Source organism: Littorina saxatilis, linkage group LG8 (genome assembly GCF_037325665.1).
Source record: "Littorina saxatilis isolate snail1 linkage group LG8, US_GU_Lsax_2.0, whole genome shotgun sequence".
Lineage (NCBI taxonomy): Eukaryota > Metazoa > Mollusca > Gastropoda > Littorinimorpha > Littorinidae > Littorina > Littorina saxatilis.
This window is the reverse complement of record NC_090252.1, coordinates 63,399,927-63,417,426: the sequence shown is the minus strand read 5'-3', so window position 1 is coordinate 63,417,426 and position 17,500 is coordinate 63,399,927. Positions and strand designations below refer to the sequence as shown.

Here is a 17,500-nt window from a genome sequence, read left to right as displayed (position 1 = left end):
TCGCGGCAAAGGCGTGCCTTGATACCATTGAGATCATAGGAGATGCACAGCAGTGCCGATACCAGGTTTCTTTAGCTTCACTTTAAAATGATATCAGAACGATAGTTATTCACTTGAAAGAGAACACAGGAGAGTTGTATACACATGTTGTGACATTCAGTACACATTTCTGTAACAAGTGATAAACATGTTGTGACATTCAGTACACATTTCTGTAACAAGTGATAAACATTTCGTGACATTCAGTACACATTTCTGTAACAAGTGATAAACATGTTGTGACATTCTGTACACATTTCTGTAACACTTGAAGTGATAAACATGTTGTGACATTCGGTACACATTTCTGTAACACGTGATAAACATATTGTGACATTCAGTACACATTTCTGTAACAAGTGATAAACATGTTGTGACATTCAGTACACATTTCTGTAACAAGTGATAAACATTTCGTGACATTCAGTACACATTTCTGTAACACGTGATAAACATTTCGTGACATTCAGTACACATTTCTGTAACAAGTGATAAACATGTTGTGACATGCAGTACACATTTCTGTAACACGTGATAAACATGTTGTGACATTCAGTACACATTTCTGTAACAAGTGATAAACATGTTGTGACATTCAGTACACATTTCTGTAACAAGTGATAAACATGTTGTGACATTCAGTACACATTTCTGTAACAAGTGATAAACATGTTGTGACATTCAGTACACAGCTCTACTGGCAAAAGTTGCTCGGCACACATAGTGTTGAAATGAACACCTGTGAATACGATGTGTTTGATATGTGTGCCTCTTTTGCTTGTACAACTGTGGACTATATCACACAGTGTTCAACACTTGTTACACAAATGTTTAGAGTGTGTGTATTGTGTATGCTTCTTGTTCTTCTTGTTCTTGTTCTTCTTTTCCTCGTTCGCTCAAACATACGCTAGAAGTGGGTCACTATTTGACCTGGTCAAGTCAGCACGCGAAGCTGGATAGGGGAAGTAACTGACTATTTTCCGGGTCGGGCACTTTTCAGGCAGTTACTTCCCTTACTTCCTTTTGCCATGTACTGCTCTGTGTCGACATGTCTGCATCCGTGTAAAATAAGTGATCAGGAATAGCTTTTGATATTGTAATTTATTACACACAGCTAATCAAATACGTTATAAATCTATCTGTATATTAAATGATTAGCTGATATTGTATTGTTTTGGTCACGTGATGTAGGCTTTTTTGCTTGAGTTCGTGTCCTCGTTGCATACAGTTCATTGTTTCGTGTCATGTATTATGAATCACATTTTGTTTAAACCATTAGCTGATTTTGTAATTGACTTCGTGCGAAAAAGTGGAGCTGAAGAGGGTGACAATTGTATTTCACAATAACAACCTGATGTGCAACTGAAATGTCCTAATTCTTGTTGGCTTTGTGTGAAAAAGTGAATGAGTATAATTTATGCTGTGCACAATTTGAAGCTTTGGATTTGGGTAGTTTTTATATTTAGTCAAGTTTTGACTAAATATTTTAACATCGAGGGGGAATCGAAACGAGGGTCGTGGTGTATGTGCGTGTGTCTGTGTGTCTGTGTGTCTGTGTGTGTGTGTAGAGCAATTCAGACTAAACTACTGGACCGATCTTTATGAAATTTGACATGAGAGTTCCTGGGTATGAAATCCCCGAACGTTTTTTTCATTTTTTTAATAAATGTCTTTGATGACGTCATATCCGGCTTTTCGTGAAAGTTGAGGCGGCACTGTCACGCCCTCATTTTTCAACCAAATTGGTTCAAATTTTGGTCAAGTAATCTTCGACGAAGCCCGGACTTCGGTATTGCATTTCAGCTTGGTGGCTTAAAAATTAATTAATGACTTTGGTCATTAAAAATCTGAAAATTGTAAAAAAAAATAAAAATTTATAAAACGATCCAAATTTACTTTTATCTTATTCTCCATCATTTGCTGATTCCAAAAACATATAAATATGTTATATTCGGATTAAAAACAAGCTCTGAAAATTAAATATATAAAAATTATTATCAAAATTAAATTGTCCAAATCAATTTAAAAACACTTTCATCTTATTCCTTGTCGGTTCCTGATTCCAAAAACATATAGATATGATATGTTTGGATTAAAAACACGCTCAGAAAGTTAAAACAAAGAGAGGTACAGAAAAGCGTGCTATCCTTCTTAGCGCAACTACTACCCCGCTCTTCTTGTCAATTTCACTGCCTTTGCCATGAGCGGTGGACTGACGATGCTACGAGTATACGGTCTTGCTGAAAAATGGCATTGCGTTCAGTTTCATTCTGTGAGTTCGACAGCTACTTGACTAAATATTGTATTTTCGCCTTACGCGACTTGTTTTTAAATTATTAACAGCCGCTTTCTTGCTCGCGCCCTCAAAAATTCAAGCTTTCGTCTTTTTGCTTTTATGTGAACTACTATATAGTTCTACAGGAAAAGTCGAACACATGGTAAACACTATTAAATGTTTACCATGCGTGTTCACAACTGGTTGCAAAACGTGTGTTCCAAAGTGGAATACTTCAGTTTACAGTGTTGGACTTGTACAAACTGCCGCCATCAAGCATCATCCCTGAGTAAAACATACCACAAAGATCGACACAAAACAACAAGAAAGGTTACTTATTGGAACGTTAGCCTACATTTTTGACAAACAAGACAAGTGAATGACTTGTTTTATCAACAATTAAACATTCCAATAACAAACATTTCTTGTTTTTTTGGTATCCTCGATTTTGGAACGTTAGCAGTCTATGTGTTTTAGGGTTATCACAAAGATCAACCTGCCAGCTGTGCGCCTTTCTTTTTTTATTTGTTTGTGTGTGTTTTGTTCAAGATTTTTTGGTTTGATTTGTTTTGAGGTTGTCTTTTGTTACATGTTAGATTAAATTGCAGTTATCTCCCTTCTGGATGGAGGGAAATTCAAGATGGTGACTTACTGTATACTGTCTTTTCTTGAACAGTTTTTTTAACTTAATTTTGTAGAATGTTTCTGAGATAGTGCACCGTTGTGGGGTGTTTTTGTTGTGATAGCGGAGACTTCGAAATGTGGACAACAGTGATCATAAAACACTAAGTGTGTCAGGTTTGAGTTGTCTTCAGCTTACACTGAGAATGTATGATGCGGCCACGCTCTCAAATATGCGCGCGCGTGAACACACACACACACACACACACACATACACACACACATACACACGCACGCACGCAGGCACACACACACACACACACACACACACACACACAACACACACACACACACACACACACACACACACACACACACACACATACACACACACATACAATACGACAGATAGAAGAGCAAAAACAGTTTTATTTAAACATAATTGTGTTATTGTTGGTGCTTTTTGAGAAATGCCTTGATTTGCTATCGACTTTGCAAGCAGGCAGTAAACATTTGTAAAACACAAGCACGATGACGTCAATTCTTGTTTTGCGTCATAGAAATCTTTCTCTGGCAATCTCCAAGTGATTACTCTCTGTGAAAACCAGAAATAACCTGATGTGTTTTGGGCAATGTTCTTGTGGTGGTGGCGGTTGTTGTTGTTGTTGTTGTTGTTGTTGTTGTTGTGTTGTTGTTGTTGTTGTTGTTGTTGTTGTGGCAGTAGTGGTGGTGGTGGTGGAGGCGGTGGTGGTGTTGTTGTTGTGGTGGTCGTGGTGGTGGTGGTCGGGGTGGTGGTGGTGGTGGTGGTAGAGGTGGTGGTAACGACAGGGGTGAAGCTCACGGTAGTGGTGGTGACAATGGTGATGATGGCGGCATGTCACGACAAGACACACTTCCTATCTCTGCTCCTTTTGGCGATGGTGGTGGTGGTCGTCGTCGCTGGTGGTATTGGTGGTCGTTGTGGTGATGGCGGTGGTAGTGGTTGTTGTATTAGGTTGTGGTGGTGGTGGTGGGGGTAGTGGTTGTTGTAAGGGATGGCGTGGTGGTGGTGGTGACAGGAGGCGTGCGGACCATGATGAGCTGTGTGGTGCAGCGTGATACTGCATTCAGCCTGTCATCAAGATCAGTCTGCTCATCAGTCGTCCCTTTATCATCATCATACTGATCTCTGGCCTGTAACACGGCCACCACGCGCCGCTCCAGGCCTTGCACATAGCCATACCTCGCTACTGTCACTGTGTCCGTTGCCGCCACCGCCACGTCCTGCACAGCTCCCTCCCACCTCGCCCTGTTGTGTAGCCAGTCTTGATCCCCCAACACACTCACCGGTACACCTGCATCCTTCAGTCCCTGCACCACGCCGCTAGCTGGTGACGTCACCTGCCCTGCCTCATTCGTGACGTCATCCTGTAGATCTCCGCTTCTGGTCAAGACGAACACGTCGCGGTAGCTCAGCCGGGAGGGACTGTTGGCGGCGCTCCTCCCTGCAAGAAAAAGACGGTTGTAACGGTTAAACAGTCCTGTGTGATAAATATTCATGTATGTAAGCAAACATTCGTTACATTTTAAGACACAACCTATCCGTGTATTTGTTTTCTCAAACACACACACCACTCCCAACCCCCCTCCCACACACACACTTGATTTATAATATCACCACAAAGTGTGTACATTTTCAACAAACACAGACAGAAAACCTTCGACGTCATGACGTAATTTTGCAGTTTACGTCAATAAAAATGACGTCATTTTTCTCCCTGCAGACTGACCTGACTTTGGATTTGATTGGAAATGTAGTTCTTTTGAAGTGAGCAAAGACTTTTCAATATATTCTCGAGGGGGGGGGGGGGGGGTGTTGAGGGGGGGGGGGGTGGGGTGGGGGGTGGTAAAACACCATTAGGGAACGGAAAGTTTTACCCCTCACTCAAACCTACCACAATCATCCTCATCACCACCACCACAACCATCATCATCATCATCATCATCATCATCATCATCATCATCATCATCATCATCATCATCATCATCATCATCATCACCAACTCCCCCACCAACACCACCACCAACATCATCATCATCATCATCATCATCATCATCATCAGCTACACAACTTACCCACACCCAGACGGCGCAGCACGGCAGCGATATCCTGACCACACTGTGCGCAGTCCACCGGCCACCGACCTGTGTGAGCGTTGCCATGGTGACTCAGCCGTATCACGCTCAGCCCGTCCCCAGGGGCAGGCACGCCGCTGTCGCTGTAGTCGTGGACAGTAAACCGTTGAATTCCTGGCTGTATTTCACGGAGGACGGCGGGCGCCGAGCGGAGGGGGACAGTGAACACCTGTGTCTGCAGTGCTGGGGGTATGTCGTGGTTCATAACACCGGCACACCACAGGTACAGGTGTGGTACTTGCTGCGCTAGGCGTGTTACAAGGCGTGTGAGACGGGGACCATGCTTACCCCTGTGACACAGAATGGAGACATGGTGTTAGAGATGTGTGTCACACTCGCATGAGACATGGTAAGCTGATAATAGTAATGCGTTATCCGCAACTTAAAAAAGATGTCACTTGATATTTTACCAATGTACGCACACTGTGGTTATAACAACATGCAATTCCACTCGTACACGGTGGTGCGAGTTACATGAATCAGAGTTACAGCTCCCTCCCTCTCTCTCTCTCTCTCTCTCTCTCTCTCTCTCTCTCTCTCTCTCTCTCTCTCTCTCTCTCTCTCTCTCTCTCTCTCTCTCTCTCTCTCTCTCTCTCTCTCTCTCTCTCTCTCTCTCGCTCTCTCTCTCTCTCTCTCTCACACACACACACACGTATGAACACAAACCTGCTGTCAAAGCTCGCCTCGTCGATCAAGACGTGTAGGTGGCCGTTTTTCACACATGCCACGAGGTCGGTGACTGCCTGCTCGACATCAGCCTCCCTGTTCCAGAAATTGTACCGGTGGTACGACACGCTGCCTGGTGTCAGGGAAGGCGTCGGGCCCGCGCTCAGCGACATCTCCAGCTGTTGTTTGATGGATGTGCTGACGGCCCGGGTGTTGTACCGTGTTGACAGGACGTGCACATCGTGCCCCTGTCGCAGCCACCGCACGCCTTGCAGCACCAGCATCACTGTCTTACCTGTTGGAACACAAACAATAGTAAGGTTAATATATTGCAGGACAATGTGAAAACAAGGCAGTGTTACATGTAGAGACGACTTGCACATCGTGACCCTGGTGATAGGGAAGATGTAGGCCCGCGATCAGCCACCTCAACCCCTGCAGTACCAGAACTGTCTTACCTGTTCACACATAAAATATGACCTAAACAATATACATGTATTCCAATACAATGTGAAAGGAAGGCTCTGTTACATTGAGTCCGTTTCACCAGTTACACGCGAAACACAGCATCAGGAACATAGCAATAAGCATAACAAAATGGATATATCTGCTAAGAAAATTCTTATTTTGGAAAATTAAATTTCATGGAGACTAAATCGACTAAATGAACAAACTTTTCTCCGAGTCAGCTGGATGCCTTTCCTTCAGTTGACACATTTTGGATGGAATCAGACACCACACACAGCGTGCACAAAACAAACCGTCCTCCAAAACTAGAACCTTCTGGTACGATGACGATAAAGTAAAACTTGACAAAAAAACAACGTCATACACATCGCGTCATTCATTCGACTAAGACGTCAGAGCACTGTTATGGGGCTGTCACACTATAACGTATAGCAGTAACTTATGCTGTCTTATGAGAATTTTCTTCGAAACGCTGGAATACGTTTGACATGTAGTAATACGTTAAAAGCACGCTGCTATAAGCTGGCATACGTTGTTGTATGCTGAGACCGAGAACAAAAATGTGAACATGTTCAAAATTTGTGGACGTATGCCGACGTACTCTTCATACGTTAGGCATACGCTAGACATACGCTACGCATATATATGTTAAATACGTTACAGGTAGTTTACTCAAACGTCGAGATACGTTGAGATACGTCGAGATACGCTAGCAGAAAGGTGTACCATACAGCTAACTTATCGATAACAAGGGCCGGACCCAGGGGGGGGGGGGGGGGTGGGGGTTCCAGGGGTTCCAGAACCCCACCCCTGGAAAAAGCATGTACCTTGCTTTGACTTTTACTAGTTTTAGCACCAAAACAATGCTGCTCTTAACCCTCAAAACAAGGCCCAGAATGCACCAGATTGCACAGATTTTAACCGTTTTTTAACAATTTTCCGGGGGAGCATGCCCCCGCACCACCCTAGTTCACGTGCCTGCTTTGCAGGCGCGCGCTTGTGGCTTCGCCACTTCGCTGATTTTTCCCCCCAAAAAAGGAGGAACCCCCCCCCCCCCCCCCCCCCTTACAACTCATTTGGTCCGGCCCTGATAACCTATTACAGTAGTAACTTACTTGTAACCTATGTCTTACCTATATCTAACGTATTCCAAGCATGTCTGACGTGTAACTTATTGAACGTGTCGCTACCGTACAACTAGCGTATGATTGGCGTTTTGCTGTCCCTGTATTTAAATGGCTCTTCCTCTGCGGCTCTTGGTAGTGGTCTGCGTCTTCAGACCCATGTTGGTTGCTCGCACAGTGTGGAATGATGTTCTGTCTGAGATTGACGCGATATTTATTGCGATTGTCACGTGATCATTCGAAACACGCCGAGCCCGCTGCGCATAGGTTTCTCATAAGTTACTTATACGTTGGGCATAAGGCGAGGCCGCTGGACACACGCTGGGCATACGCTATGATACGCTATCATAAGTTTTATATAAGTTAGTGATGTGTTTGTAATAAGTTAGACGTACGCTATGAATACGTTATGCATAAGTCCAATTTAAAATAATGTTGATGCTTTTTTTGGACGTATGCCAACGTATTGACATTATTTTTTGACTTTTCATATGCCAGACATAAGTTTCTCTAAAACGCTAGAGTGTGACAGCCCCATAAGGAAATCAGAAACATTGTTCTGTCAGTATCGTTTGCCGCAACAAAAGTGACGACAATAATTATTGTTGTTGTTCACGATGATGATGATGATGATGATGATGATGATGATGATGATGATGATGATGATGATGATGATGATGATGATGATGATGATGACGATGAAAGGAACATTAATGACATTATCAAAATGTTGTGTGGGTGTGTTTTAAACAAATATAAAACAGTGGCAGAAGCAGCAGTAGTAGTACTAAAAGGGTGGTGGTGGCGGTGGTGGTACATGGTGGTGGGTTTGTTTCTCTTAATGACAGCAGTATTAGCACAGCACCCTTCACACACATGTCAACCGGCACGGTTGGCCTAGTGGTAAGGCGTCCGCCCCGTGATCGGGAGGTCGTGGGTTCGAACCCCGGCCGGGTCATACCTAAGACTTTAAAATTGGCAATCTAGTGGCTGCTCCGCCTGGCGTCTGGCATTGTGGGGTTAGTGCTAGGACTGGTTGGTCCGGTGTCAGAATAATGTGACTGGGTGAGACATGAAGCCTGTGCTGCGACTTCTGTCTTGTGTGTGGCGCACGTTATATGTCAAAGCAGCACCGCCCTGATATGGCCCTTCGTGGTCGGCTGGGCGTTAAGCAAACAAACAAACAAACAAACATTACAAACACACATGTCAGCAGGTGTACGGTGTAACCTCATTCACGTCATGTCCTACTAGTGATGTTCACATGTGCGACTTTCAGCCGAGTTTGAGCCGATTTTTGTCGATGATAAGGCAGGCAAAAGTTGGTGCAGCAAACTAATCGTGAAGTTGACCATGTCAAAAGACAACCCGAATTTTGAACAATTGCCGGAAGGCCTGGTCGGAAATAAATCTCCCTTTGAAAACTGTGCGACTTTGAGCAAAGAGTCAGACCCTAAATGCAGGGCGTTAGCTTTGAACAGCTTTTTCTGGAGGCTTACTGTGCCTTAAATAAGTTAGCCGAGTGCGCCCAGGAGACTGAACCTTGTTATAGTAGAAGGCCAGCACGAGAAACTAGAGCTGCATTTGCCGCGCGCCGATGTTGGACTTTAACGCGAAACAGACGGCTGAGCTTAGTGTCACAAATCGGCAGCAAGACCAACAACAACAAAGAAACAAAATAAGAAACAAACAATCTAGTAAGAGAAGCTGTGAGCTTGTCACCTGTTCCTGGCGCTCCCGTAATGCAGACCAGTGGCGGGTCTCTGCTCATCAGGTCGAGCTGTTGCAGGGTCAGAACCAGAAGTGCCAGCCTCCGCCCCAGTTCCACCACCGCCTGGCCTGCAGTCCGCACCTCCACACGGACACCGTTGTAGCAGGGTACAGACACCGTGGTGGCCGGACCAACAAACCTGTAACAGAAACAATTCAGATAATGATAAATGTTAAGGAAAACTCAAACGTAAAATACTGACATTGTTTCAGCACTGTGCATGTGACGTTACTAACATGGATGTCACTTCTCTCACCTGGCCACGATGTCCAGGTAAAGTTGATCAGTGAGCTGAGTGTCCACAGTACGGGCCATCCTGTGTTGCCACCAGGTGCTCAACTGTGATAACACGGCGGGTGTCACGTGCCAGTACGATGCAGGCTGGGACAGTTGGTCAGAGCAACAACACAGCTGTATGGCCTCTGATGTGTTGGCTGCACCCAGGCTCTGACACACTGCCTGCAATGTAGATAATGAGTGTATACCTGTCGTAAAATTGCCTGACACATACACATCACAACGTCTCCACAATACTTATCTGTCTAGAATGAGCCGCAGCGTATTACACACAGATAGGCGGCACGTGATGTTGAACAAAACAAAGTCGATTGATAAACTATTGAATAGCTCATTAGATTGTAAAATACTGATTGTCTGTCTGTCTCTCTCTCTCTCTCTCTCTGTCTCTGGCGCTCTCTCTCTCTCCCTCTCTCTCTCTCTCTCTCTCTCTCTCTCTCTCTCTCTCTCTCACGCTCTCTCACTCCCTGTGTCTTTTTCTCTTAATCTCCCATTCTCTCTGTCTGTCTGTATCTCTCTCTCTCTCTCCCCCTCCCCCTCCCTCCTCCCTCCCTCTCTCTCTCTCTCTCTCTCTCTCTCTCTCTCTCTCTCTCTCTCTCTCTCTCTCTCTCTCTCTCTCTCTCTCTCTCTCACTCTCACCTGTTGTAACTTGGAATTGTTTCCGTCATCCAGTATCCGCCTCAGCTGGGTATGGCTGACGAAGGGCAAGAAGAGAGTCTTCCTCACAGTCAGGCTGGGAGCAATGTCACTGACCATGTGTCTGGCGTGCACCTCACACTTGTCCAGCTGCTTGACCGCCTTGTCAATAACCTTGAACACCTCACTGTCCGCACGGCTTGCCTCGGTCTTACCGACAGATTTGATCTCTCCAACCAGGATACCATACTGTCGGTGAATCACCAGGATGTCAAAGTCTCCCTGCTTTCCGTGATGCCGAAGCTCCTTAGGTAGGTTTGCTGGCTTTGGGAGCTTGCCTGTGTGTTTGGCGTAGAACGGCTTGTTGAGGTAGTCCTTAAAGTTCAGCTCAGACACCACGAACATGACCTCCTTTCCGGAATCTCCGAGCTGCTTCAAGTTGTGCAGCACGTGCTGCTGTGCAAAGTCTCCCTGAATGTTGCCCTGCTGCTGCTGAAGCTGCTCACTAGAGGGCAGCACAAGCACCTCCTGGTCAGTACCGGGTACTGTGTCTTTGTTATAAGGCACCCGTGCAAGATGCACAGGTGGTACAACGTAGGTGTGGGTGAGAGCGTCAGGGTACAGCTGTTTCACAATGTCCACCAACTTGTCACGGGTGAGAGCGTCAGGGTACAGCTGTTTCACAATGTCCACCAACTTTTCACGGGTGAGAGAGTCAGGAGACAGCTGTTTCACAATGTTCACCAACTTGTCACGTGTGAGAGCGTCAGGGGACAGCTGTTTCACAATGTCCACCAACTTTTCACGGGTGAGTGCGTCAGGGTACAACTGTTTCACAATGTCCACCAACTTGTCACGGGTGAGGGCGTCAGGAGACAGTGGTTTCACAATGTCCATCAACTTGTCACGGGTGAGAGCGTCAGGCGACAGCTGTTTCACAATGTCCATCAACTTGTCACGGGTGAGAGCGTCAGGGTACAGCTCCTTCACAATATCCAGCAAGTTGTCACGGGTGATAGCGTCAGGGGACAGCTGTTTCACAATTTTCACAAAGTTGTCACGGGTGAGAGCGTCAGGAGATAGCTGTTTCACAATGTCCACCAAGTTGTCACGGGTGAGAGCGTCAGGAGACAGCTGTTTCACAATGTACATCAACTTTTTACGGGTGCGAGCGTCAGGGGACAGCTGTTTCACAATGTCCACCAAGTTGTCACGGGTGCGAGCGTTAGGAGACAGCTGTTTCACTATGTCCACCAACTTGTCACGGGTGAGAGCGTCAGGGGACAGCTGTTTCACAATGTTCACCAAGTTGTCACGGGTGAGAGCGTCAGGAGATAGCTGTTTCACAATGTCCACCACCTTGTCACGGGTGAGAACGTCAGGAGACAGCTGTTTCACTATGTCCACCAAGTTGTCACGGGTGCGAACGTCAGGGGACAGCTGTTTCACAATGTCCACCAAGTTGTCACGGGTGCGAACGTCAGGAGACAGCTGTTTCACTATGTCCACAAAGTTGTCACGGGTGAGAGCGTCAGGGTAAAGCAGTTTCACAATGTCCACCAAGTTGTCACGGGTGTCCTCACCACTGGTGGAGCTCGCCATGATGCGTGATAAAACCACTCGTCCAGGAAGCTGTTAAAGTGACAAATAAGAAATAATGGAACAAGAAATACGAATCGGAGTTAACTAACGACAGTCTGAAGAGGTTGATGTCGGAGTTGTGGTGGTAGTGGTGATGGTGATGGTGGTCATAGTGCGCACCTTCTGTCTCGCACCAGAAACACCACGTTTGGTTTCTACTGGATGGATCAATTTTAGATACCTATCGTTTTGGCCAGAGTTAGTCTCTGCCGCGTATGCAAATGTTGACTGATATGATGATTTATAACATCCAGAACCGAATTTAAGAAATGATGAATAAAACTCGTCATAAGCCCAAGAAGACAATTTCAGTGGCTGTTCATATCAGAGCATATGCGCTATAGGAATCTCCTTAATAAATAAATTAATAAATATCGGCGAACCACTCTGTAGCCAATATCCAGGTACCACACTCAGTCCCCTGGAATCTACCTGTACCGAACAGCAATGTAAGATCTTCTTGTAGTCACACGGCGTGTGTATGTGTCTGTGGGGACGTCTGGCGTTGCCAACAACAGTGTGACAACAACACTAGCATGTGACACCGAAAACATCGGGCAGAAAGCCAAACGACATGTATAGAAAGTCTGTGTCGATATCAAAATGCCTGCCTGTCACTTTATGAGATAGTAAAGAATTGTTGTGTTTCCTTGCCACGAGTTCCCTGACTACGGGTTCGAATCCAGATCAGGACGCACACGGGCCGATGTCATGTGCACACTCAGAGATGGTATCCATGTCCCAACCCGTGCCACTGTGATGGCACGTAAATGACCTCGGTCACTCTGCCACAAATGCAGGTGGCTGGTTACACCTGAACACGTCCACACCTGGGTTGCGCAACGTCAACATTACATTCTGGAAATCAAACCCATGATGTAAATAAGAATTATAGTTGCTGGTTCAAATGCACACATTTATTTAAACACTGCCACGCGTTGTGAAAGCGACCTTGGAACATTATCATACAGTGATTGGTGTTTTTTTCTCCTGAGTAAACATGAACTTGTTTCATTGCTAGCATGCAGTCAGTTTTTGGCTCACGTAAGTGTAGCCTATGCGATCGTAACTTTGTCTGTCTGTGCGTGCGTGCGTGCGTGCGTCTGTGCGTGTGTATGTCTGTGGTAGAAACTCTAACATTTGAAGACGTCACATTCATTACATTGACGTCACATTATGACGCAAGAGGGTCACGCGAAGGAAAGTCTCGGTCATTAATAGTTTTGAGCGCGCCGAGACTAGTTGGCAGTCGTGTCCTTGTAAGTAGGCTACATGCAGACAGACAGATCTAGATCTAGTGTCTCGCTTTCTTGCACAGTTTCACCTATGCTCTTTCTCTCTGTGTGTGTGTGTGTGTGTGTGTGTGTGTGTGTGTGTGTGTGTGTGTGTGTGTGTGTGTGTGTGTGTGTGTGTGTGTGTGTGTGTGTGTGTGTGTGACGGAGTGATTGAGTTTGTGTTTCTGTTTGTCGATTTCTTACGTGAGCCTTGATGGCTTCGCCTCTTGTTATTTACTTAAGAACGCGTTAACCCGTTGGCACACTCCACTGTTAAGACTGTTTGGGGTTGTATTTGGACAGCCGCCAAACCGTTGACGCTGTTATAGTCCACAAGCCAAGTATACCTACCGTGCACCCCCCCCCCCCCCCCCCCCCCCCAGGGGTTGGCAAGACTGGTCTAGAAATGATCCCTAGAGTATCCTGAACACGAAACAAAAACTTTAACAGCAAAAAGTTGGGATGCTTAGGAGTTACAGCCCTTGACGTAAGGGTATTCTCTTGTGCGCTTACTGCGGCCGTTCGAAGTTTACTGTGAATCAACTGCTGTAAATGAACAAGAAATCTACCATGCACCAATCCAGGGGTTGACGGGACTTGCCTAAATATGTTCCTTAGAGTGTTCTGAACACGAAACAAGAACTTAAACAGCAAAAAGTTGGGATGCATAGGAGTTACTGCGGCCGTTCAAATTTTACTGTGAAACAGCTGCTGTAAATGAACAAGCAATCACACGAAGTATTGTTCAGTGTTTCTAATTTAAATCAGAGTCTTCTGAGCTGGAGTCATCCAGGCCATTCTGCAAGAAGCACTCTGTGTCGTCTTCCTCTTCTTCCGCATCTGAGTCAGGGACATCATTGAGGAGATCGTCAATGACAGTCTGGGGTAAGGTCAGCTCTTCTTCGTCTTCTGTCCAGAGTGGCTCTAAAATGCCATTGTTCATCACACAGCCATGACCTTCTGTGGGGTTAGGAATGTCTGGCACAGGCTGGTCACCTCGCTTCCAGATGGCCACTTGATAGTTGCAGCGGCGAATATGTTGCTTCAGACTGCGTCGAGAAGGTGGCAAAGTAGCCAAGTGACATTCTGACTGGCATTTACCACCTCTTCGCCACACTTCTCTTTCAGCAAGTGATGCCTCAGCTCATTAACCTTGCTGAATCGTGACCTGCCATAGATACAGCATGTGAAGGACTCCAAGTCATCAATTATTTCATCCTGCATGTCCCACGTGTTGCCAAGCTGAGCGAGCGTCTTCACAAATGCTGGCTTCTGCTGCAGAACCTTCACAGCCTTCACTTTGCCTTTGCCCTTGAAGGCGCTGGTTGAATCACAGCCTGTGAAAGCATGGAGAGACAACAGTGCAGTGCAGAAAGGCTGTGTAAGTCCTCTGGCTAGGTCACTGATGTCAATCAGTCGCTTCTTGTTGCCTTTGCCCGTGTCAAACAGGATTGTAACACCGTCTAGCTGAGGGGCAAAGTTCAGGAGGATGAAAAATACATCTGTGTCAGGACTCTTGACACGAATGTACTTGTACCCTTGATCTTGTCCATACTTGGAGTAGAGGATGACACGCGAGTCTGTTTCTTCTTGGGTAGACGACAAGGAATGAAGTTCTTGTTTTTCAGTCTTTCTACCATCAGCTGATGAGAGCTTGAATGCTTGCCCTTCACAGACGAGAACGACGTTTCTCTCCTTGTGCTTTTCAGCAAAGGAATCCTTGCATCAGACATCCAGTAGCAGTTTAATGAACTGCACTTTGTTATCTTCATTAGCCAGAAATGCCTTCCAGTCTGCTGGTCGCTTTGTGCTATCCCCTTTCAGGATGATCTTGTCACCAGACCCTCTTCTCTTTCGCTCCATGGATTTCACAGAACAGTCTTGGTACATATCGGTGCTGAATACAAAGTCAGTTTCTGGTGGTACCATGTCGTAGAGCTTCTGGCAGATCTGGCGAAAGTTGGGAGGAACTTGTTGCATTGCGTGAAATGTTGCATTGCCATCGATGATCATTAGAGTCTCATCAACAGGGGGGGGGGGGGGGGACAGCGTCTTCCACAGTCTTCGTCAGATAGTGAAAAGCAGCGCTCTTGTCAGTCTTAGCCAAATAACTGTCTGCTGTCCCAAGGCTGTAAGGGACTGGAGTCAGCTGATAGGTCATGAGCTCTTTCAGATCCATGTTCAGATCGCCTTCCTGAGACTTCACGAGAAGTTGGAAGGCCACATTTCCTTGGTGCTTATATTCAGTCAATTTGTTTTGAGTTGACTTGAGTGTGACTCTTTTTGACGTGTCTGCCATGACTTTCAGCTTGAGACGTTTCACTGGCTCGAAGAAATGTTCTCCGGTTTCTAGTCTCTCAGTGATGAACTTCTCCTTCTCGCTTCTGCCTGCTGCTTCTGCACGTAGGACATCCTTCTCGATTTCAGCAGGTACTGTGGCACCTGATGACAGCATGATCAGTTTCTCTTTGTCATGAACCTCAAACGGGTTGGTGAAGCTTTCTACTGCAGCAAGTGTTCGTGCCACACTCTTTTCACTCCTGGTGACTTCTGTTGGACGAAGGTCACGGTGTTGAGTGTCCAGTTCACTATCCTTTGTCATTCCAGCCATGTCCATAGTCACTTGCATGTACTTTGTTCTTTGGTGGGTTGTCCTCACCCACTTTTGGTAGGCTGGATAGTTTGAAGCAATTCCAGTGAGACCTGCACCAGCTGCGGCTGCTCCTCCTTTGCTCTTCGCATTGCGCATAAACGTCTCCTCCATCGTTTTGTCAACGGCACATCTGTTGCCAGGAATGAAAGACCTTGCCACGCTGAATGCCCCTTGCTTTAGCAGCTCGGTGGAACCTGGGTGTGAGAGCTCAATGTTGGCGATGAAGAGTCCAAAGAAGGTGAGGTACCTTGCATAGTTTTGTCCCCCAAAGCTGAAGAAAAGATCAGGCATCGCCAATAAGCACTGGGCATACAACTCAAAGTCATTCGCTTTCACAGCATACAAGAGAGACAGTACATGCCAGATGTGGTCCATATAGGACATCCAGAACTGGGGAGTTTTCCCGTGTTTTCCTTGCCTGACATCTTCTCTATACTGTTCATAGTCTCTGAAGAAGTCACTCGTGCCTTTGTCATCCAGCAGCTGTGCGACAGTGTCGTGCGTGGAGGCTCCTCTTGTTGCAGATTTTGTCTAAATCTGGATTTTGAGGGTAGATGAAGGATATTGACTGTAGCAAAGTAAACTGTGACCAACCCTCTATACATGATCTGATGCTAACCGACACATATTACTTTATGAAAAACACATCAAACAAGACAACTTGATCTCCAATTTTAGTGTACAAGAAATGAAATCCTATGTGAACCGCGAAAAATCAGAATGCATAAGGCAGGTGTCACGAGACACCCCCGTAACTAGTTTGCCCTCAGAAGTTCCACTTTGTACAAAAGTAGCAGATATTCTGAATAATTTCGACTGTTATACGGTATAAATTGTCTATGAACGACATTGTCGTACCTGTGGATACAACACAGGTTACAATAGTCCACAAAGCCCTTGAAATTGGAATTTTAGCGAAGACGAGCAATGGCCGACCTGGGCACTAATATTTTGTTAATTTTTAATCAATGGAGACGCACTATTTTACTGCGATGTCTTTACAGCTACCACAATGTCGTTTAGAGCCGATTTATACTGTTTAACAGTCGAAATTATACAGAATATCTGCTACTTTTGTACAAAGTGGAACTTCGGAGGGTAAACTCATTTCGGGGGTAATCTCGTATCGTGACACAGGCACTACTGATGCCAAACTGTTGACCAATAACAGAGATTACTCAAGGTTCTACCAGGTTCACTGACAACTAAATAAACAAGAAGGGCAAAGCCCATACGACTCACATGCTTTACACATTTTTCCTACAATGGTGCTTATGGTCACTTTTAGTGGTTCACTACCTTATTTTGGTCACATTTCATAAGGGTCAAAGTGACCTTGACCTTGATCATATGTGACCAAATGTGTCTTATGATGAAAGCATAACATGTGCCCCACATAATTTTTAAGTTTGAAACAGTTATCTTCCATAGTTCAGGGTCAAGGTCACTTCAAAATATGTATACAATCCAACTTTGAAGAGCTCCTGTGACCTTGACCTTGAAGCAAGGTAAACCAAACTGGTATCAAAAGATGGGGCTTACTTTGCCCTATATATCATATATAAGTGAGGTATTGAATCTCAAAAACTTCAGAGAAAATGGGAAAAATGTGAAAAATAGCTGTTCTTAGACAACATTTATGGCCCCTGCGACCTTGACCTTGAAGCAAGGTCAAGATGCTATGTATGTTTTTTTGGACCTTGTCATCATACACCATCTTGCCAAATTTGGTACTGATAGACTGAATAGTGTCCAAGAAATATCCAACGTTAAAGTTTTCCGGACGGACGGACGTCCGGACAGACGTCCGGACGGATGGACGGACGACTCGGGTGAGTACATAGACTCACTTTTGCTTCG

At 45.5% G+C, this 17,500-nt stretch overlaps 2 protein-coding genes across 2 annotated transcripts in view; both read right to left on the bottom strand.

Annotated features, from left to right (window-relative positions):
• The window catches only part of LOC138974802 (uncharacterized), a 204,367-nt gene that overhangs the window by 115,122 nt on the left and 71,745 nt on the right, over window positions 1-17,500 (bottom strand). Inside the window, exon 8 of the mRNA XM_070347531.1 lies at window positions 3,551-4,419. Within this exon, the coding sequence (XP_070203632.1) occupies window positions 3,926-4,419 (494 nt within the window). The 3' untranslated portion in view covers window positions 3,551-3,925. The remainder of the gene's footprint in view (window positions 1-3,550; window positions 4,420-17,500) is intronic.
• Window positions 5,034-17,500, bottom strand: part of LOC138974406 (uncharacterized) — a 19,787-nt gene continuing 7,320 nt past the window's right edge. The window contains exons 2-6 of the mRNA XM_070347122.1: window positions 10,076-11,704; window positions 9,396-9,598; window positions 9,091-9,278; window positions 5,777-6,071; window positions 5,034-5,400 (exon numbers count right to left, since the gene is read on the bottom strand). Coding sequence (XP_070203223.1) covers window positions 5,034-5,400; window positions 5,777-6,071; window positions 9,091-9,278; window positions 9,396-9,598; window positions 10,076-11,674 — 2,652 coding nt within the window. The 5' untranslated portion in view covers window positions 11,675-11,704. The remainder of the gene's footprint in view (window positions 5,401-5,776; window positions 6,072-9,090; window positions 9,279-9,395; window positions 9,599-10,075; window positions 11,705-17,500) is intronic.